At 39.3% G+C, this 23,337-nt stretch overlaps 1 protein-coding gene across 1 annotated transcript; it reads right to left on the reverse strand.

Annotated features, from left to right (window-relative positions):
• Positions 1 to 3,891: 3,891 nt before the first annotated feature.
• On the reverse strand, positions 3,892 to 22,681 carry LOC128099773 (killer cell lectin-like receptor 2). The gene is made up of 6 exons (XM_052721593.1): positions 22,651 to 22,681; positions 9,537 to 9,596; positions 8,425 to 8,646; positions 6,356 to 6,498; positions 4,691 to 4,794; positions 3,892 to 4,033 (listed from the first exon to the last, which is right to left on the reverse strand). The coding sequence occupies exons 1-6, from the start codon at positions 22,679 to 22,681 to the stop codon at positions 3,892 to 3,894; spliced, it is 702 nt and encodes a 233-aa protein (XP_052577553.1).
• Between the last annotated feature and the right edge of the window lie 656 nt (positions 22,682 to 23,337).

Genomic DNA, 23,337 nt, shown 5'->3' on the forward strand with positions numbered 1-23,337 from the left:
AAGCCATATATACACAGCCAAGAAGAATGGACAGCTGAATTAAAAAATCAACAACAATTTCCAGAATTTAAAATCCTGAATCATGACATGACACTAGTGGAATTCAGGTGTTTCTGGTACATGGACTGCTCTCACCCAATGTGAGGTTGAACTGTTGACCTTGTGTACATCCTACTTCACAAATGAGTCTGTCAGATATGCTAAGCCTATAGGCTGAAGATGATGCCCCAACACTGTGGAGAAACCTCAGGTGACTGTCCAGGCAGCTGGCTGTTTCTGTCAACTCACAAATTTTTTGGAAGTTGCTTGCATGCACTTTCTGTTTTTATTTTTGTTAGCTAATATATTTCCTTCTTGGGTCTCTGAGGGAGTTGAAGATTAGGTAGTTATAGTTGAAGGTTAGTTAGTTATAGTTGAAGATTAATTAGGATAGAAAGTGAATTAGATACATTTTGGACTTAACAAAATAGGATAGATAATGAAATTATTTTCTCTGAATTTGTCAAATACAAATGGACTAGACATTGTTTAGACATTTATTACTTGTATATATTGTATATAGTCATTGTACTTTTGTATATAGTTTTTCTTTTGTTAGTTATAACCTTTTTCTTTTTTTTCCTTTTTATTAAAATAGAAAAGGGGAAATGTGGTGGTATTTTACTTGTACTGAAATGTGATTTTAATTGTATGTTAATAAATAAAGTTGTCTGGGGGTCAGAGCTATTAGAGTCATAGCAAGTGCATGGCGGCGGTGGTGCACGCCTTTAAGGACCTGGAGGGCGGTACATTCAGGCAGTGACGAGGCAGTCACATGTTTGGGTTTACAACCAATGACAAGGCAGAACAGGAAGACTTTAAAGACAGACACACAGGAAGTAGGTCCTTTTCGGAGAGCTCTCTTGGCTGGAGAGGATCCCTGAATCAGGAAGGGTGAGGCTCTTAGCTCTGACCTCTTGGCTTTCTTCTCTGAATTGGCTCTGTGTTTCTTATTTTATAAGACCGTTGGTTACATCTACAGGATACATTAACTATTCACAAGATCCACATGGAGCACATATTCTACATCATGAGCTCTTAACTTTCCCTCCATGGTGATGCCTTCCTGGACTTCTACCAAGAAACACATGCTCACAGTTTCTCACTAGGTTCATTAGAAGCTGACATTGTAAGCAGGTGTACAAGCTTCTGTGTCTTCCCACTGGAGAAAATACTTGTGGTGACCACAGAAACCTTCTGACCACTGGACTTCCTGACAGAAGCCTCGTGTTTAGGCCAAGTAATCATACCATAATCAGGGAACAGTTCTGTAACATAGTCAAGGTCTACAGAAAACTCTAAATATTACCACATGCTCATTTCACTCTGTATGGTACTGTAAGATACAAACAAATTCATTAACTCTGTGGTCTTCACAGTGGCAAACACCAACAATTCTAGTGCTTGAGAGTTAGATACAAAGGAGCACAGCTAGCCTGTATGAAATGATACTTCCTATAGAAAAAACAAATTAATAACAATAGTGATAATCTGGATGATTTGTACATATTAATATATCATATAAGGTCTTCTGTTCTCTGGCCACCTCTGTGACAGTCCAGTCACCTCTGTGACAGTCCAGCCACCTCTGTGATAGTCCAGCCACCTCTGTGACAGTCTGGCCACCTCTGTGACAGCCTACTTGAGTGTTCCCTTGGACAAAAGAGGAAGTTATCTTTCTGCAGATTTGGAACCTAGCTGTCCATACTGGCAGGACCACGTTTAAATAGAAGTGAGCCAGACCTGTCATGTTCTCAGGCAATGAATGAAAGGTTCCTGAGAAAGTTACCACTGTTGATGCCTCAGATAGTTTCTGTAGCAGCTGAAGAAGAAATTCACTGCATACCACAAAGAAAATGTTATAATGAACAAAATCCAGCAGAAACAGTACGTTAAGCCCACAAAAGTACAGACAATAGGATTACCAACTAACACATGTAAAATAAGTACGTTTGATATCTTTAAAGGGATATAAGATAGTCACACCTGCCTGTAGTCTCAGCACTTGAGAGATGGAAATACAAGGATCAAGAGTTCAATACCAGCCTGGGGACACAAATCTCTTTCAAAACAACAACAAAACAATAAAAATTAAATTTATTTTTAAATCATTATAAAAGGCAACTTGAAATGTAACTAGCTAACAAAGTTTTTAAAGGACAAACAGAATTATTAGGGGATTTTTAAAAAATTTATATTTCTAAAAAAAATCAATAATCAGGAAAAATGATGAATATGTGATATGAAGGCAGAGAGGGGGTTCTGAGGATTAAAGGATAAAATTCGATGACTACTGGGAAATAATGGACAGGAGAGAATAAAGGATGGATCAACCAAAACTAAGGATGTATAAAAGGCCTATGGAGACCCTCTAGCTGACCTACACAAAACAGACTCCTTTGTGTGTGTGTGTGTGTGTGTGTGTGTATGTGTGGTTTGGGGACTTTTATATGTTGCTTTTTTGTTTGTTTTAGGCAATTTTTGTCTTGCTGGATTTTTTTTTTTAGTTTGATTTTATTTTCCTTTTTTGTTTTGTTTTTGTTTTGGGGAAAGAGAGAGAAATAACACAAAATTGAGTGCATAGGAAGGGAAGTGGGGAGGAACTGTGTATTAAGGGGGAGAGGAAAACCTGATCAAAATATATTCTATGGAAACATAATTTAAAAACATCAAAATATAATTTAAAAAAGAGTTAGACCGACAGAAAAAATGAGTCATTAAGTGAAAATCAAAGTGCAAGGCAAGGGATACCTCCAAAGGAATCACCAGTCGGGGAGACCACAGGGGCCTCCAAACAACCAGGCTGCGGCTGTGCCCTTGGTTTTCCACCATAACTCCATGGAAACACCCTATTTCTGAAGACACCACACACTTTGCATCAGGACATAGAGAAATCAGTCTCAAACCAATGAGGAAATACCTTCCATTAGGCTATCTTTCAATGGGTCAAAGGTCCTGTGCAGGTTACTACAGGGAGTGCCTTATCTAGGGCTTTTATTGCTGTGAAAAGACACCTGACCTCAGCAACTCTTATAAAGAAAACATCTAACTTGGGTGTCTCCCTTACAGTTTCAGAGCTTCAGTCCATTATCATCATGGTGGGGAGTATGGCAGTGTGCAGACAGACTTGGTGCTGGCTACCACTTGATATGTAGGCTACAGGAAGTCTGCTGACACACTCAGCGGTATCCAGAGCATAGGAAACCGCAAAGCCCACTCCCACAGTGACACATTTTCTCCAATAAGACCCCACCCACCCCAACAAAGCCACACCTACTAATAGTGACACTCCCTATGAGATTATGTGAGCCAATTACATTCACACTTCCAAAGGGAGAAAAGACTTGAATGGTCTTACCCAGCACTGGACCCTGCATGCCACAATACTGACCTGCTAGGCAATATGTCATATTTGATACTGTAATCCAAATCAAAAGCCCACGATTGCAGAGGTCATGGGCTCTAGTATGGAACCTACTACTATCATTTTGCTAAGTGGTCACTTAGTCAACTTTCATTTTTAATAATTATATTTATGGCCTGGACCTGCATTGCTTTCAACCTCCATCAGAGAAGTTTCTTTTGGCAGTGGTCAGTGGTCATTGCAGAGAAGCAGAACTGGTCAAAGTGCTTAGGAGAAGAGCATATGTGCTCAACCTTAAAGGGGTCATCTCCATAAACCTCTTTCCCCCCAAACCACCACTACCACGCAGGAAATAGGAAAGAAGAGGAAACAGAAAGGTTGTAAGAACCAGAGAAGGAAAAAAAGCACTGTGAAAAGCATGTTCTGGACATGACAAAATTCCTGCACAGATGAGGAGGCATATACTACCACGTAAGGAATTACTACTGTTAGGTGACGGCTGCTGGAAAAGGGAGATTTACTCTTTTGCGGGGGTGCGGGTGGGGGGTGGGGTGGGGTGGGGCAATGGGCTCGGGAGGAGGGGTGGCCACCAGTATGTATCCTTTCTCCAGTGGATGCCCTACCATGCACCTAGGGACAGCAGCAATTAAGAAAACAGGAGTTAGAGAGGCACATGTTAAACAGAAGCAGAGGAAGCTTGGGGGTTTAGGGAAGGATATGATCATATTTTATTTTATGTATATGAGATATATTCAAGAAAAAGAAATATTCTTAATAAAGATAATCAATGAATAGTTTTCTACCAGATTATAAATTAACATAACACTTGGAGTCTACAATATGACATCTTGAAATGGAAGGTAGATATACATATATACATATAGATATGCAAAAAATGTTCTTATATTTATAAATAAGAAGCAATTTATATAAACTAACTCCTGAAACAAATGAAATGAATATTTCAAATATTCACACTTATACTATCTATCAGAATGATCTAGTCACTTTCAAGTGATCTTAAGTTGTTGATTTGCTTGTGTTCTCTGCATCTTAGAACACACAAGTCTTAGCTGTGTTCATTATTACATCACTAGCAGTCAGCTTCTAGACTGTTCTGTTCCTCTTCCCTGTCTAATGCTTGCTCAAACACTGCCTTGTGCATCTTATCCTTAGCTGTAAACTCTATTGAAAAAGAGAATAGCATTGTGAAATGAGAGAAAAGCCTTTGCACACAATCCTCCCAATTCTGCACCAAGTTAGAGTATGAAGGCTCAGAAAACTTACAGTTTAGATGGGCCATCGTCAATCCATTGCCATTTCCTTGTTTTTGGGTCATATGATAACCCAATCCAGTAACTGTTCGGCTTAATTTGGAGCTGAAGGAAATTCTGTAAGAAAAAAAAAAGAACTCATCTGATGATAAAATTTCCCCATGGCTGGTGAAAAAAGAACAACATAACAGGCCCCAGCTATTGTTATGTCAGTTCTCTGCTGTCCTGTCCTCCAGTGCCTCCTTCCCTCCAAGCTCATTTTTAAAGTGATTTCCCATAAATGAGTAGCTCATTTATGTCAAAACCAATGTTAGTTATGTAAGTTATTTAAAATGAAGACCTCAGGTGTCTAGGGATACTAGGTTCATGAAATGATTTATGTCTTTAGACCAAGTCTCACTATATAACCAATGCTGACCCTGAATTCACAATATTACTGCTGTGACTCCTATAAACCAGCACACTGCGTACATGGCTCATTAAATAATTTCTGACACTATTTGAAATTATTCAAATGTGCATTCCCAAAGACCACAGAGGCATGTGGGAAGTGTTCATATGGTAAGTAATGCCCTGTCTTCATAGCAAATTCATTAAGAGGAAAAGTACTGTGTGAAAAGCTGTTCATTAAGCTCCATGCTCCAGAGAGGAAGCTGTTCTGAAGTTTAGACTTGGAAGTGACAGAAATTGAGGAGGAAAGGGACAGATATTTGGAAAACCTTAGTGTCTTACATGTGACATGCAAGTGGCATGATATCTACTTAAATTTTGAACATATCTTAAAATATGGGTTTAAATTTAATTATGATTAATATATCAAATGGCAAATAACATAATTATTTGACATTAAAAATTATTTTGTTGTAATTTTTATACATGTATTAAATTGCTGTACAAATTTTGTAAAATGTTCTAAATGAAAAAGTTTTCAAGCTGTTCCTGCAAGCATTTCTCTAGAAAAATATTGTCTTCATATTGGAAGAGGTTTTGTTAGGAATAATTTAAATAGAAAATGTCCACATCTTAGCACCTCTTTTTCATTTAATTACTCATTTCTGAAAATAGACATCTTTTAAAAAAACAAAAAATATAGTATGAAGTAAAGATGATGGAGAGTTTCACTGACAATCCCGTTGGAGCTACCTGGTAAAACTACTTAGTTTCACAGTTCTCATATAATTTCCACTTTGCAAATTGCCCCAGAGGTCAGTTACTTTCTCTGTCATCTAATTCCTTATCTCAGGCAGTCTCACATGTGGGCTCCAAAGAGCAAGCCCTAGACTAAGACGTCACTGGGTGTAGTTGGCACTCTATGGAGATACATAACTGTTAGTCACAGGATGTGCTGTACCAAAGGTTTAAACTTATTTTGGGAAAACATGCTTCTCTGAGGGACTCCCTTGCAGACTCTTGAGAAAGAGAAGAGATTACAAAGACATGGCTGTTTCTTTAATGAGTCTCCTCATAACGGACCCTGTGTCCTGACACTAAGCCAGCAGCAGGAAGGAGTAGCCTAGGATACTCTTACTGCACAGGTTTTGCTCACGTTACAGGCAAACCTTGTACAACACTTAGAGGTCTCTCTTTCAATAAACCTGCCCGGGCTTATTATCTCACTATCCAAGGGTTAATGACAGAGTCTAAGAGAAGAAATGGACATGTTAAGAGTCTACAGTACCAGTTCATCATCATCATCTATTGTCAATAGGGATAAGCTGCAGTCCCGGCAGGTGTGTTTACATTCACTCCAGCGTTTATTGTCCATGATGAAATAATAACATTTTACGCCACAGCAGAACCAGTGTCCTTCAACCCGTTCGCCTACAACAGAGAAGGTAAATGGTGAAAATTCTTATTTTCTAATATTCTATTATTAGATCACTGTTTTAATTAAACATCAATAACTAAGTAAAATTTCAGAGCTCTAAGAAATTTAAATTCCAGAATGTTAAGAGACCCCTTTACACCCAGGCTCTATGGAGTGTTTTTTATAGCAGTAGATATATAGAAACAGCTGATGTGTCCACTGTGGATAAGTCAGTAGAAAAAAAAAACGTAGCACATGCACACAAAAGAATATTATTTATTCTTTAAATTGGCTGGGCATGAAGACTTATGCCTATAACCTGAGCACTACACGGAGTGAGACAGGAGGATCAGCACCAGTTTGAGGCCAGCCTTGGCTAAGTAGTGACTTCCATGTCAGCCTTGGCTATAAAGTAGATTCTAAGACAGCCTGGGCTACGGATTAAAACCATGTTTAACACCTAAACACTTTAAAAGAGGTGCTCAACCAAATGATGAACATGGATGAGCTGGAGGATGGTGTGCAAAGTGAAAAAGTTAGGCCCAGGACCATACTTTATGGCTCAACTCAGATGAGGTTTTAACACAGCCCAACTCTAAGAAACAGAGGTTTGTGAGAGCTGGAGTACTGGGAACAAACACTTACTGCACAGAGACAGTTACAAGGATGACTGAATTCTAGACCTACAGCAATGCACTGTGTTCCCAGTTCATCCTCACACACTGTGCACTTAAGGATGTGCTGTGGTCCGTGTTAGATGCTCTTAACTTAAGAGGAATAAGAGACACATGAGGGAGCTTTTGAAGGTGCTGGTCTACTCTCCTGATTATATTGATTCCTTCAGTGATAAGCCCACATACCCAAACACGTCAAGTTGAATACATTAAAATGTGTGTGATTTGTGTAGCAATACTACCTCAATATGATTATTTTGTTTAGTGAGGGACTGAGGATGGCCATGCTCTATTATCAAACTGTATCTACAACCTTTGTTTTCCTGTGAAGAGGTATCATTGTGTAGCTCAGGCTAGCCTGGAATTTGCTGAGCTGTCCAGATTGTCATTAAATTTATAATCCTCCTGTCTCAGCCTCCTAAGGACAGGGACTACAGCAATATGCTCCTATTTACAGATGATAAAGTTATTTTTAGAAATGAGACATAATATTTTTCATGGGTCTGAAATATTTCAAAAATTTTTGGCACTTTTCCTATCATATTTTATAATGTGGCAGTTTGAAAGATATTATTATTCCTTGCCTAATAATGATTTTTAACCCCTACCATGGTGTAGTGAGATCATATGAAAAAGCTCTTTATAAACTCTAAATTCTGAAAATAATATTTAATAATGAATGATAAACTGTGTCAATTAAAATTAACCAGTCACAACACAAGGTAAGAAAGGTTCCTTGTAAAGCTTGATATTTTCATCTTTCTGGCCTCATTCACTGTGTCACTGACAGAGTAACACAAAGTGTGGACACCGTTTTGAAGTTTCATAACGTGCTGTAGTGAGCTTCACTATGGTCACAAACAGGCCAACTCTCTCATACCAAAGCAGAAGGAAAACACACATTTCAGCTTAAGAATTTGGTGAACGCACTCTTAATGGAAACTTCCTTGTTCTGTCAGTAACAAAGCTGGAGATCCAAATTTGCCCACAGACAAAAAGAACCTGAATTGCCAGTTGTGCTGACTTACAATTACATCCTCTTAGAACAGTAGAAGCCAGAACAGCCACTGAGTTTCTAGAGGCTATAAGATTCTCTGAATTCAAACTGGGATATCTGGGATTCCAGGCCCCTCCATGAGATAACGAAACCCCAAGCCATTAACCCACAAATCACCAGCATTTTAAGCTGCTAATTGGACTTCAAATCTTCAGAGGGAGGAAACATTAGAGAGTAAAGCAATTCTTTATTCAAGATCCTCTCCTTACCTCTGTGCTGTTTGGAATCTACAACAAATTTAGTTTCCTGGTAGCATCTGTTCAGTGTTCTCTTGAGTGTGTCCAGATACATTTTGAGGGCAACATAATCTATAGATTTATTTTTCAACATTTCTTCAATTAAGTACCTGTCATTTTGCATGGTGCTGTTCTCTTGATGGGGAATATTTAGAGTTCTCTGCAATTTATATATTTCTTGACTGTACTGAAAAACTAAAATTAGTAACAGATATAACTCAAAAATGCTCATAGAGAGTAAATATTTAATTTAAAATTAGAGAAAAAGCTTTATATTAACAACCAATGCAGATCATTACTTTAATTGCTATTTTGACACTTAAAAAGTAACACTTCAATTAACTCACTATAAGAATTAAAACATCAAATTCTCTCTATTGGCAACTTCAGTGTAAAGCAGATGAAATAGCTAAATAATATTACAGTGGAAGCACCATATGTTCTGATTAATTTGTTGTTTTCACAGCACAAAACTAACAAATAAATATTTAAGAAAAATATTCAGAAAAACTAACACAGCATTAAAATTTCAACTAAGAAACACGAAATAACAGCACAGTTATCATTGGAGAATATGGACTACCCACAGGAGGAAGATAATAATATGCAGACATGCAGCTGTGTTGGAGCCCAGTGGTTTTCTCTAAGGATGTTTATTAAAGGTAAAGCTGAATCTCCAGAACTTCTACTTCTGTGTACAGATTCAGTCTTTTCACTTAATCATGTCCTCAATATGAGCTGGGGAAAAATCCACAGAATGACATAATTTATTTTGTACAGCTGTTTCTTATAGCATGTATATGTCAGATTCATAATAACCTGAGCTCCAAAACCAGAATATCAACACATCTATTATCAGAAGGAACATGATCATGAGTAAGATAGAATAAGACAGTCAAAGGCAGCCCCAGTCATTGTAATGTCCAAGAGTTCAGAGGTCCAGGGGAAAACAAAAAACTTACAAATTACAGCCCACCTGGAATGTCACCTGGTGACAGACAAAATAATGGACAAAGTATGATCTTTGTGGCATAATTAGTGTCTGTTGGCATTACCTAGGCGAATGATGTATTTGAATTACTCACTGTATATCAGCCAGATTGAGATTGCCATCATCAGAAGTAAGCAGAGGATCCCGAGACCCACTACAATGAAATGTGAGGAGATTGAGCATTCCTAAAGATATCAAAATAATCACCAGGACCATCCCATGGTCCACCACCACCCATAACCTGGGGCATCATATGAAACAAAGGGATGACACCTCTAATGTTTCAAACAAACTTCCAGAATACAAACCAACTCCTACACCTAAGGTTTGGGGAACATCTCTGAAGAGAGGAAGAAAAGATTGTAGAATACAGAGACTCAGGACATCTTCTGCAAGACAGGGAAGCTGAACCCAGGCAATCTCAAGAATCTCATAGCCTAAGCAAGGCACACCCAACCACAACACCAGAGGACATGCCTATATGGACACGGAAAATCTCCACATGACCGGACTCCTAGATGAAGAACTATATGCAAATGATGGCAGGTGAGAGAGAAAACAAATCTCTCCTAAGAATGAGCCCATAAGTGAATATCTAATACCAAGTGGTCAGTTCTAAAACATACTCATGTGAACAATGCTAAATGGAATCACAGACTGCATATATACACACATGCAAACATGTAACTAATAATGAAATGGAGAGGAAACAATACAAACAATACATTAAAGTAGGAGGGTTAGGAAGTACTGGAAGGGTAACAGAGTTAAGGGGGAACAGGATAGGATAATAATGGATTTAAAATTATATGCAATACAAAAGTCTTAATAAAGCCCATTATTTTATATAATTAATAAATTCTAATAAACTGTAAAATGAAAACTTTATGTTTTAGATTTCTGGATGACATACACCATCTGTTTATAGCCTATGTATGGAAGCAGTTCTTTAGGACTTCACAAAATTTCTACCCATTCAGGCTTGAACTCTCAGCCTCACAGAAAGCTGAAATGACAGTCTTGAGCTGTGTCATCCAGGTGTACATAGTTTCAAAAGTTCATCTTACAAAGCACTGAAGGGATAAGCAAGATGAAGGTAGGAAACTCCAAAGTGCAATTAGCAGCCCACCAAGAGATCTCAACTCAGCATGGGGAGGAAGGAAAGATCAACCAATGGCCTTGAGGAACTGGGAGCCAGTAGGAATATTCTGAACTCTATAAGGGTCCATCCTTGAAGACTTCCTAGGAGTCAGCTCTTTTCTTGTCTATCAATTCTGTTTTTCTCAGGAAAATAAGACATTTATCCTTGTGCATTTGAAGTCTTGAGTTCTAGGGTCCCACATCTGATTATCACCATACTAATGTAGCAAAAGTGTTCAGTTTAGAGTGACAATATTTGAAGGGCAAGGGAAACAAAGAGCAAAGAATTTCCACTCCCCTCTGACCTGGCTGTTGTTGCTGATGATTGGCATTGAAGTTTGATGAAATACTTGGAATATCCTGTTTTAGTAAGAGCTTTTTTTGTTTGTTTGTTTGCTTTTGTTTTTCTTTTTTTGTTTGGTTTTTCAAGACGGGTTTCTCTGTGTAGTTTTGGTACCTGTCCTGGATCTTACTCTGTAGAGCAGGCTGCTTGGAACTCACAGAGATCTGCCTAACTCTGCTGGGATTAAAAGTGTGAGCCACTGATGCATGGCCGAGAGCTTTGTTTTTAAACACATACTTTGCATGTTTTTAAGATTTTTTTCCAGTAGAAAATTTCTTAATAAAGAAAAAAAAAAGATAGTGATCTGCCATACCCATGCTTTTGATGTGGATATATGAAAGCAGTAGAGGAAAACATCATCAAATAAGTGTTTACAGCATCCCACCTAAGTCAGTGGAGGAAGATGTGTTACAAACGTGATGCTGGAGATACTATTTGAGAGTGTTTAGGCCAAGTCTTCTCTCTCCTCACCCTTTGGCTCTTTTCACAATAAGGAACTGTCATGGAATAAACACTTTTAACTTCAAAAAAAAAAAAAGAAAATTCAATGTTTCTTCAGACTATAGTTTCTTCTTTCTAAAGGCCACACATTTTTAACCATATTTTTTAAAAATAACTGAAACCTGATGGTTTCTCAAATTTATAAAAAAGTATTCAAGGCAGGCAAGGTGGCTCACAACTGTAATCCTAGAACTTGAGAGGCTGTGCTAGGAAAATCAAGGATTCTCGGCCACCGTTTGCTACACAGCACAGTCAGGATTGGTTCTGGCTACTGGAGACCCTGGCTCAAACAAACAAAAAACAAACAACAATAATAATAATAAAAAAAACTAACACACAGCAAAACAAAAAACAAATGAAATTATTGATTTTTTTTCCTGTCTCAAAGGTTATTTTTTAAAAAGCTTGTAAGTCTTTACTTCTTCTCACCGTAACGGCCTATTAACAGCTGACAATCAACAGTATATGGCTAGGACAGTTTTCAACAACTGGAGTGTACAGTGAGTAGGAAGAGAACATTCACCTTTGTGGCCAACCTCTCTGGGACCTTGAGTCTCATTAGGCTTGATTGGAGTCTGTGACTCTGAAGAAGACTCAAAAACTCTTGAGTTTGAGTAAGTCACCTCCTGATTGCTCATCTTGAAAGGAAGCAATGAAGGTTTAAATTAAACGTTGTCACGGGATGATGTCTAGGTAAAGAAAAAATTAAAATGTCCAAGTTTAGAACATTACAGGATTTGGTGCTGGGGTAGGGTAGAAGTTTATGAACTTCTTTAAGGACCTGAATTCTGTAAGGAGGGTGGATGGTAGCTGGCTTCCACAAGATGTGAAATACCTTTTTAACTAGTGGTCACATCAATGATTGTTGGCATGTATGGGACAATGCCTTGAATGGTCAAATAAAGGACTGGGTAGTGACATGCTTGACAAAACTGGTGCCACCTAAGTAACTGACATAATCTAAAACTATTATTAACATATCAAAAATAAAAACTTGCTTAAAACTAAATCTCTTTGCTTTTAAAGCTTTTGTAAATGTTGTGATACACACATAGATATAAAATGATCTTGTCATCTTTGATCACATTTACAAAGTGTATGCCAGAAACAATGTCCAAAGGATTATATGAAAGGAATACTACAGGAAATTAAATTTTCAGAGTTTAAATGTGATAATAAGTCTCCTGAGTAAAAGCCAAAACACCTGTATTCATATTCGCAAAAGATTCCATGGACATGAACATTCCACAAAGAACAGTATATAGTGTATGATATTACTCTAGACCCTATATAAAAGTAAAATTGTTCTACAGTGGTACATTTCTCCCCCACCCCACCCCATCCCCCACTCACAAATTATTAAATCATAACTACTTATAATTTACCTTGCTTCTTCCATTAAACAGTATTTGAAGGGGCAACCAACAAATAGGTAATATTAAAAAAAATTGTCGATGTACTCAATTTATTTCTAGTATATCTTAACACATCATAATTAATGAAAATTTCAAAATTCATTTACAATTTCCCCAATTCTCTAAAAATAAAATGGTTTCCTATTATAAAATTCTAGAGCCGGGCGGTGGTGGCGCACGCCTTTAATCCCAGCACTCGGGAGGCAGAGCCAGGCGGATCTCTGTGAGTTCGAGGCCAGCCTGGGCTACCAAGTGAGTTCCAGGAAAAAGCGCAAAGCTACACAGAGAAACCCTGTCTCGAAAAACCAAAAAAAAAAAAAAAAAATTCTACAAAGTGCATAAAAACTATGTAAACCACTTGAATTAATTACAAAGTAAATAATTCTACTGGTCAGTCTTTTTAGACCACAGACAACAAAAATTGTAGCACAGTAAGAGAAAATACCTTTCCTGAAGTTAACTCCAATGGTCACAGATTGACAATACAGTTCTAATATGATCAACTGTCTTTCCTATATGTGACTGTCATGCAGGCCATTTTTAACTGAATGGCATTTCTCTTGAATAAGTAAGATCACATGGTAGAGATATCTGAAGGAATCAAAGTAGCTGTTACCTGTACCCCAGTCAGGTGGTGATGCAGGTGGAGGGAACCGAGGATGAGGAACAAGTTGTTCTTTCCAGCTCTGTATCCCGCCAGAGGCTCCAAATGAAACACGGAAGAGTGTGTCTTCTGCAAGATAATTCAGCTCTTAAAGTTCTGCCCCTCCGTTTTACCCAAGTGAAAAGAGGAAATTGTATGTTGAGAGCTGATACTGAAAGATAGGAAACGTGAACTATGCATTCCTGCATATGAAATGATCCCCACTTCACATGCAGCAGAATCATGTTTGTAATCAGTATTTGATGACTGAAAAGATGAAGGAAAATACATTTTGAGAAAACCCTGCCAGGATCTTCAGCTAAAACGTAATGTAATTAAAAGAAGCCATTGGTAAGAAGAGATGACTGCAACAGCTCTATATAAGTAGGAGGGTGTATGGAGCAAATGGGATGACTAAGTTCTTCAGGTCCAAGTTTTAATAATTTTCAGGAACTTTGTCTTACATTACTATTTCACAGGATTATGACTTTTTGTTTTTTGAATTGTGTCTATTGAAAGTAAATGCATATTAGGAATGCTGTAAGACAATCACATTTCCATAACTGAAAACTGATGGTTTCTCAAATTTGTAAAGAAGAATTCAAGGCAGGCAAGGTGACTCACAATAGCAATTCTTGAACCTGAGAGGCTGAGCTAGGAGAATCAAGGATTCTCAGCCACCCTTTGCTACATAACACAGTCAAGCCTGGTCCTGGCTACTTGAGACCCTGGCTCAAACAAACAAAAAATGAACAACAACAATTTAAAAACAACACAAAGCAAGACAAAAAGCATGTTGTATAACTAATAGTGACCTGAAATTCACTATGTAGCCCAGGTTGGATTCAAACTCACTGTTCTCCTGCCTCATCCTCCTTAGGTCTATGTTACTATGTTACAGATACACATTACTGAAACAATTTATAGTGTGTGTGTGTGTGTGTGTGTGTGTGTGTGTGTGTGTGTGTACGCGTATATGTGTGTGTGTGTGTGTGTGTGTGTGTGTGTGTGTGTGTGTGTGTGTGATGTTTATGATGCATATGATGGCTTCAACATGGCTTATATAAACAAAAACTTACATGCAACAAGGCATGGCAACACACTGCTGCAACTCCAGGAAGTAGAGGCAGGAGAATACTCAGAAGTTCAAGGACAGCTTGGTCTACTACATATTGAGTTCCAGGCCACCGAAAGCTATTAGACAAAGTGAGACCTTGTCTATAAAACACTCCTCCTCTCTGACAGCAGGTGTCAAAAAGCAAGTACGTCCATCCCGTTCATTGCTACACACATGCCTGTCTGCACTATCCTCTTTCACTTTGTGTCTTGAGTTGACAAATGTTAGGCCTCAGCCCAAATGATGACACCTGACCATGACACTTCCAACCTTAAGAAGTCTGAACCCAAACAAGCCTCTTTCTTATAAGTTACTCAGCCAATTGCTCTGTTATATCAACTAAAATGAACCAGCTTACACAATGAGCTAGGTTCTCTATCCCACCATGTCACTGGGAGTATTGGTTGATGTTATTGACTTGACAGGAACAAGCAGAGGCAAGCCTTGGGCATACCTGTCAGAGATTATCTAGGTTAGATTTTCCTCTGAACAAGACTATGAGGGATTATCTTTGCTTGGTAAATTGAGGTGAGAAGATCCATCTATTGTAGCTGGTGCCATTTTCCTAAGATAGGATCCAAGAGTGTATAAATGAAGAGAGCAAGTTGAGTACAAACGCTCATCAATCACTCTCTGTTTCTTGCTACTGATGAAATGTGACCAGCTACCTCAAGCTCCAGCTATAGTGACTTCCCTACCATTAAGGACTATAACCTTGAACCGTGAGCTAAAATAAACACTTCATTCACTATGCGGGTTTGTCTATGTTTTGTCATAACAGAAATAATTTAAGACACTGGGAGGGCAGATGTTTTGTTTTGTTTTAGAATAGAGACTATAAGTAAAACGGAGAACCTCGGAAATCCACAGCAGTGAGAAACTGCTGTTTTAGAAAACACCGCTGGTGACCTCAGGTCTGGGGAGTCACATCAAACTGTTCACAGGAGGGTTAATGCTATTGAGACATTTTTCTGATTTCCATCCTTGATGGGAGGCTGTTGTCCTCACATTGAACAAGTGCAGAGCACATGTGCATGTGTGAGTGTTGTTTGTCTCCTCTCTCTCAAAGTCTTAGTACATGCTCAAATCCTTTCCTTCCTGTCTGTGACAGCAGAGTGGACGACAGATATGGTGCCAGCAGTGTGCATGACAGACAAGGACAATAAAGTGAACAGAAACTAAATACAAAGTGGAGACAGAATCGTAACAATTTTTCAGCTTTAGAAAGAGAATCTTAGCAGTAACTGGAGCGCCAAATAAAGCAGCAGCTGCAGGTTCTGTCTTCTATTTATTACAAAGCTCTGAGCTTCTGATAAAGAGAAGCCTTCAAATGAAAATAAATACATTAGTAGATAGAGTCTCTTCATAACTAATTGATTGACACTCACATTGCAGTTCTTTGAGCAAAGTGCAGTGTAAAAAAAGGGAAGTATGGAATTACATCACAACCAGCTAAAAAACCAGAAAGTTGGAAAATTTGAAAAATGTTTTTCATTTTCTCTAATCTTTTCTTCTAATTTCACTTTTGTGCAAAAACGCATACAGATAAACATAAATATATATTCCAATATCTACTGATGTCCCAGGCTCCTTACTGCATGAGCCGCTTTTATTTGGGAAACCACATCATGTGCCCACTCACTTCCGGTGAGACAGCTACCAGGAAGCTGTGTACATCAGTGCAGTCACACCTCCAGACCTCTGGTCACACCCTCAGTCCTCAGCAGTGGCTTTATCATTTCACATCTGCAAGCTGCTCTTCCTGCCCAAGGTGAGGAAGAGCTAACAGCCCACGGAGAAGCTTGATTTGAACCGCTTCACTGGGAGGAACTGCCATTCTTGACCAGCTTCTGATCTCATGGTAATTCTCTTCAGATGTCAAACTTTGACAACACTAAACATCATAGTTCTTAGAGCAAGAAAAAAAAAAACCTACCATTTTCAGATTTCCTGTGCCCATAAGCACCCCATGTTTCCTGGCATTTATAGTCACAGTTGTCTAATACTCATCATTATCATGACTATCCACATACCACTTATGGGGCCAGAAGTAATGAGAGCAAAAAAATGAGAAAGATGTTTTGGGAACTCAGTAAGAGTAATAAAAGGGCCCCAAAAGGTTTCAGATGAATATCTGGGCTCCTCTGTATTGAGGAAGGAAATCCATAACTAAGCTTTTTGCCTCTTCAGTCCCTGTCCACTCACTATAACATAGATCAGAGAAGAGACTCTAAGTAGCTCTCCAACTCCACCACATCCTCTGTGGAGTCTGCAGGCTGAGACTGTTGGAGTCCAGCTCCAACCTGCTCCCACCTTTCAGTGGGTTCTTGGGTGTAGGAGAGAGGAATGAGGAAATGACAGATAGAAAGAGAGAAAGAGACAATAAGAAAGACGGGGACACCGATGGCTTTGAGAGGACCCTGGGTCAATACCCAGTCGTCCAGGGCTTTATTCAAAGAGAATTTTTTATAATATGCCAAGGGGAGAGGAAAAAGTCCTCCTCCTTGCAAAATCAAAGAACACCGTACAGCCAGTGTAGACCCTTCCCAACACCTGGTAAACACGCCCCTGGCCAAATCATCCTATTATGCAGCCCTGCTTGGTAGAGCAAGCTCAGATTCTCTGACCTTGAGTAAGTTTTCACTAAGAAGCCTCTGTGGGCCCCCGTATCAGATCATCCTTCACAAAGCATCCTTTCTTTTTTTTCCTGATATGTGGTCTGATATCGTACAGGATGGCACAACTGACTATTTAGCTGAGACAGACCTGGATTCCTAATCCTCCTCCTTCCAATTTGTGAATTCTGGGATTACAGTGTAAGCCACTGGTTCCAGCTCTCACATCGTGCTGTTACTTTGTGTATTTTTTTATTTTGTTGAGATGTTTTATCCTAGCTTGTTATCCAGTAAGCCTAGGAATTCAGCTATTGAAACAATTGAAAGGATTTGTTGTTCAGCTTACACCTTAGCCCTTTATAACAATTCTCATATATTTTAAGTAAAGACACAAGTTTCTAATAGTTGATATACAAATAATGTTAGCTATTGTTCATATTCCTGATAAAAATGTTCACATAGTGGACTAGAGAATTGCCTATGCAGGTAAGAGCACTGACTGCTCTTCTCAAGGACCCAGTTTTGATTGCCAGCACCCACACAGGGCCTAAGAACTATCTATATGTCCAGTTCCAGGGTTCTGACCTCTCTCTGGCTTCCAGGCATACTAGGCTCATATCTGGTACACAGACATACATGCAGGCAAAACATCCATACATATAAAACAGAAAAACATTTAAAACTGTTCACATACAGACCAGCTTGGCACTGATGAAATACTTCCCTGCCCTCTTCACTGTACACAGAGGCCAGACCCTGGAACGTTAGAAGAAAACCAAGTGAGTAAGAGATTATGGGAGAGCCTGGTGAACACACCGTTTTCACCAGTCTTTCTCGCTGTTCTCTGTGGTTGCACTGGGTGCACAGTGGTAATACGCTCAAGACTAATGTGAGAAGATATGCTTGGGAGCATAGTGAAGAAACACTGAACATGGAGGACAGGTGCATTTCCCAGTAAGGGTGTTATAAATGTAAAGGCCCATGTCATTCCACACGTGGACACCTCCACTGAGACAAAACAGAGAATTCCCACAGTAGACCCCACAGAGTAAGTGTGATATTAAACTCTGCTCAAAATATTAATTTGAGGAGGCTGAAGAGATGACTAAGCAGTTAAGGATACAGAAACTACATTTTTCACTCGAGTTATTGTGAACCCAACTGTCCCTGTCCATTCATCTGTTGGTGGACATATAGTCTGTTTTTATAACTGGCTATTATGTGTAGACAGATGGTTAAGCAAGGGTCTGTACTGTAGGATTTACAGTCCTTTAGGTATATGCCCAGGAGTGGTACAGCTGCATCTTGAGGTAAATTGATTCCCATCTTCCTGAGGAACTGCCACACTGATTTCCACAGTGGCTGAACAAGTTTGCACTCACATCAGCAGTGGAGAAGAGTTCCTCTATACCACATCCTCACCTGTTGTTTTATTGATCTTGGTAATTCTGACTGGTGTAAGATAAAAATCTCTAAGTAGTTTTGATTTCCATTTTTTTTTTGGTTTGTTTTTGTATTGGGATTTTGCTTTTTGTATTTTTGAGTTTTTTTTTTTTTTTTTTTTTTGAGGAAGAACCTAAAGCTGGGTAGGTAGGAGCGGGAGAAGCTCTGGAAGGACATGAGGGAGAATAATATAATCACAATACATTTAAATTTAAAAATTGTTTTAAAGGACAAAAATATAACAAAATTACGTTAAAACGAAATGATATTTTACTTTTAGAAAGATGTTTAGGACCTGGTGCTGAGGGCCGGTACGGGGTAGCGGGAGTTCCTGGCGGACCTAAACCATGCTTGTATCCTCCCTCTTTAGAGCCGCTGCCACCATGGGCTGTGAGTTTGGGAAGCTAATGCTTCCCAAAGTCTTCTCAAAGGCTTGTCACCCTTTGACCAGCGAGCCTTCCCAAACTACTTCAGCAACGGCATCCCCAATGTGCTGCACCGCACTCGCGAGCGTATCCTGTGCATGGCTCTGCCTCTGTAGTATTTCATCTGATTTACACATGGGGGAACCAGGAGTTTGAAAGGTCCGAAAAGAAGAATCCAGCCATGTACGAAAATGACAAGTGAGCAGCAACGCATCTGGATGCCAGTTCCCTGCCTTTGAAAGACCCTTCTCTGGGAGAGGAATCTACGTTGTAGTGTCTTGAAAACACAATAAATTACTTATGGGCTTTTCTGTTCAAAAAAAAAAAAAGAAAAGAAAGAAAGAAAGATGTTTAACATTTCCAGTGCGTCTCAGCCACTTGTTTCCTCTTTTGAGAATTCTTTGTTTAGAACTGTACCCCGTTTTAACTGGATTGTTTTCTTTGTTTTCTAATATTTATTTATGTATTTTACACCCTGAACTCAGGTTCCCCCTCCCTTTTCTCCTCCCAGTCCCTTCCCCCACTTCTTCTTTGAGCCCCCCATCCTCCATTTCTATTCAGAAAAGAGCAGGCCTCCCAGGAATATCAAGAAAACATGGCATCTCAAGTTACAGTAAGACTAAGCACTTCCCTTTTTATTAAGGTTGGGCAAGGCAGCCCAGTATGAAAGGATCCTAAAAGCCAGCAAAACAGTCAGAGACAGCCCCTGCTCCCACTGTTAGGAGTCCCACAAAAACATCAAGCTACATAACTGTCATATATGCAAAGGTCCTAGGTCAGTCCCAGGCAGTCTTCCTGGTTGTCAGGTCAGACTCTGTGAACTCCTATGAGCCCGGGGTTAGTTGATTATGTGGGTTTTCTTGTGATATCCTTAACCCCTCTGGCTCCTATAATCCTCTCTTCAGCAGGATTCCCCAGGCTCAGCTTAATGTTTGGATATGGACCTCTGCATCTGTTTCTGTAAGTTGCTGGATGAAGCCTCTGTGGTGACAACTGGCATAAGCATCAATTCTAGCACATCTAATAGACAGGACAGACTATAGGTCGAAGGTTATGTGGCTGGGTTGGTGTCCCAGTCCCTCCATTGGAAGTCTTGCCTGGTCACAGGAGATGGCTAGTTCAGGTACATATTCCCTATTGCTAGGAGTCTTAGCTGGGGTCATCCTTGTAGATTCCTGGGGTTTTTCTTGCACCATGTTTCTATCTGACCCTGAAATGCCCTCCCCCTTCCAGTTGTGTCTTTCAGTACTCTACCCCTCCCTCCCACCTGATCCTTTATGTTTTCATCCCTACCCAAAGCCAGGCCACCCATGAAATCTCCTCTATTTCCCCTTCCCAGGAAGATCGAATCAATCCCCTTCAGCCCTCCTTGTTACTTAACCTCTCTAGTGGTTGTACTATAGTTATCCTTTACTTTCTAGCTAATATCCATTTTTAAGTGAGTAGATATCATTTTGTCTCCCATAAGTTCCTTTGTTGAAATCTTGCTCTTCAGGTGCACAGTGCAAATGTGATCAAATCTACAGGAAGTTCTGCCGACTCTCAGTTACTAGATCTTTGTAAATTCTGCCCTAGGGGTGAATTAACGCTGCTCCTGAGGAATGACTGTGTTCTCCAGAGTTGTCTGTTATGAAAACCATAGAGGGTCCTTCTCGTCTTCTGGTTTCCTGTCTTCACCATGTGATTTCTCCATTTTCCATATATTTCTATTTGGTTCCTCCATAATGCCACCTGCCATCTTGATGAGCAGATAGGGCTGCCAAGTCTTGTGCTACAACCTCCCAGACTGTGAGCTTGGTGCACCTCTTTTCTTCATAAATCATCCAGCCTTAGGCATTTTATTACAACAACAGAAAACTGATATATTAATTTAAATTGGTAAATTGCATTGATTGATTTGTTTCCTTTTTAATATCTTAAAAATTTATTTTTCAATTTCCTATCTGTGTAGAATGCCTTTTGATGACATTCACCCTCACTCCTTTATCTCCTTCCCATCCTCTGCCATCACCCTTTTCTTTCTACATGTCTCTTTCACATACTGGTGTCTTTTTGTTTAGTTTTGTGCTGCTTGCTTGTTTTCTGAGACAGGGTTTCTCTGTGTAGCCCTGGCTGCACTGGAACTCACTCGTAGGTGGAGCTGGCCTCGAACTCACAGAGATCCACCTGCCTTTGCCTGCTGAGTGCTGGGACTAAAGGTGTGCACCACCGTCTCCCTGCTGTGCCTCACTGACGTTTACCACTGCTGTCCAAGTGACTGTGAGTGTAGGGAGGGAATGAAGTCCTAAGAGAATATTATTATTTGACATGGGAAAGGTCATGTCAAGGTCCAATCCCCAGCGCATTGGGAGTGGCAAAGCTTTCCCCGGGAGAAGTTCAGAGGGATGGCAAAGCCTTCTTCAGGTCTGAGTGTGAATGTTGACAGTGCGTGCAGAAAATGTCCACTGTAGCTTTCTTCCCTAAGATGTTTACCGGTCTGAAGACAGCTCCCCTACAGAGACTGTTCCTACTGAGACAAACTATACTTGACTCCTTGTTTCCCTGTACACCATAAGCTCTACCTACTTGTTCAGGCACAAACAATAACTTTGTCTCTCTGTTTAACTTTATGTAGTGCTTTCAGGATGCTGCATCTTATCCATCAGGGAGCCCAGATCAACTCATCACAGCTTTGCTATGCCCATCCATGTGTCTGTGTTTCCTTCACTTGCTCACTGCTCCATTTAGGTCAATCTCTAGAGCTATGCAGAGTACAAAGGAAGAACTATATCCATTGAGTCTGGTGTGCTCACTGGTAGGGACACAAATGAAGACAGTAATTACCCTTCCCCCGCATTTATCAATAGCCAGTGTGTTCTGAGAAAGGGGCTAATGTTTCCTGAGTCAATTCACTACACAAGACTGAATGCTATCAGATTAAAACTTGTAATAAGCCCAATATTGCCACCTTCAGCTGAATGGAGGTACCCCTGATGGTTCATAATGACAATTCCAGAAATCATAAGCCATCAAAGAAAAATCTTAGTGCCAGAAGTTCAGTATGTCCCAGTGCGGTTTGGGTCAGGAAGGTCCCAGAAGCCTCCAAAACAACAGAGGAAGGATACTTCAATTGCTTTTGGTTGCTCATGAAACTATATTATAAGACTCTATTTTTCTTTGCCACTTTTAATATTCTTTCTTTGTTCTCTATGTTTAATGTTTTGATTATTATGTGGCGAGGTGACTTTTTTTCTGGTCCAGTCTATTCAGTGATCTTTAAGCTTCTTGAACTATTATAGGACCATCCTATTAGTTTGCGAAAATTTTCTTCTATGATTTTGTTAAATACATTCTCTGGATTTTTGAGCTGAGTTTCTTCTTCTTCCATTCCTATGATTCTTATGTTTAAAATTTTCATAGTATACCAGATTTCCTGGTTGTTCTGTGTTAGGAAATTTTTAGATTTTACATTTTCTTTGACTGATGAATCTATTTCCTCTATTGTATCTTCAAGGTCTGAAAAATTCTGTCTTCCACCTCTTGTATTCTGTTGGTGATGCTTGCATCTGTAGTTCCTGTTCACTTACCCAGATTTTCCAATTCCAAGATTCCATTCATTCGTGGTTTTTTTTTTTTTTTTTTTTTTTTTTTTTTTTTTTTTTTTTTTTTTTTTGCTTCTATTTCTATTTTCAGGTCTTGAAAAGTTTCCTTCACCTGTTTTATATGTTTTTGCTTTTGTTTTTCCCTTTGGCTTTCATGGCATTCTTTTAGGGATTCATTGATTTCTTCCATTTTTTTTGTTTGTCTTTTCCTCAATTTCTTTAAGGGATTTTTTTTCATTTCCTCTTTAAGATCCTCTATCATCTTCATAAAATCCTTTTTAAGGTGTTTCCATTTTTGTTGGATTGTTCAGGTCTTTCTGTCTTAGGATTGCTAGGCTCTGGTGGTGCCATATTACCCTTTCTATTATTGATTGTGTTCTTATACTGGCATTTAGGCACCTGGATTTGGGATGATTGTAAGTCTAGGTGTTGATACCTGTGTTTTTCTTTGTTGAATGGGTATTTTGTTCCTTTGTTTCTCTTTCCTCTTTGGTCTTCTGACCTAAATGGCCAGAAGACTAGTGAGTCTTCAGATCCTGTAGGGTGTCCCCTCTGGGGTTTTGGGGGACCTGGGATCCCTAGATCTGGCTTGGACTCTGGTAAAGCCAAAGTCTTCTTCCAAAGTTGTAGGCCAGGATATGGAACCCAAGGAAGGGGATGCAGTCTAGAGTT

The sequence above is a fragment of the Peromyscus californicus genome, unplaced genomic scaffold (assembly GCF_007827085.1).
Source record: "Peromyscus californicus insignis strain IS unplaced genomic scaffold, ASM782708v3 Scaffold_6__1_contigs__length_162567912, whole genome shotgun sequence".
Lineage (NCBI taxonomy): Eukaryota > Metazoa > Chordata > Mammalia > Rodentia > Cricetidae > Peromyscus > Peromyscus californicus.

Coding starts and splice junctions, on each gene's coding strand:
- LOC128099773 (XM_052721593.1), bottom strand. CDS start 22,681: ATGAATGGAATCTTGGAATTGGAAAATCTGG. Junction 6,499..8,424: donor AGATTCCAAACAGCACAGAG/GTAAGGAGAGGA, acceptor TCTCTGTTGTAG/GCGAACGGGTTGAAGGACAC. Junction 4,795..6,355: donor TAGATGATGATGATGAACTG/GTACTGTAGACT, acceptor TTTTTCTTACAG/AATTTCCTTCAGCTCCAAAT.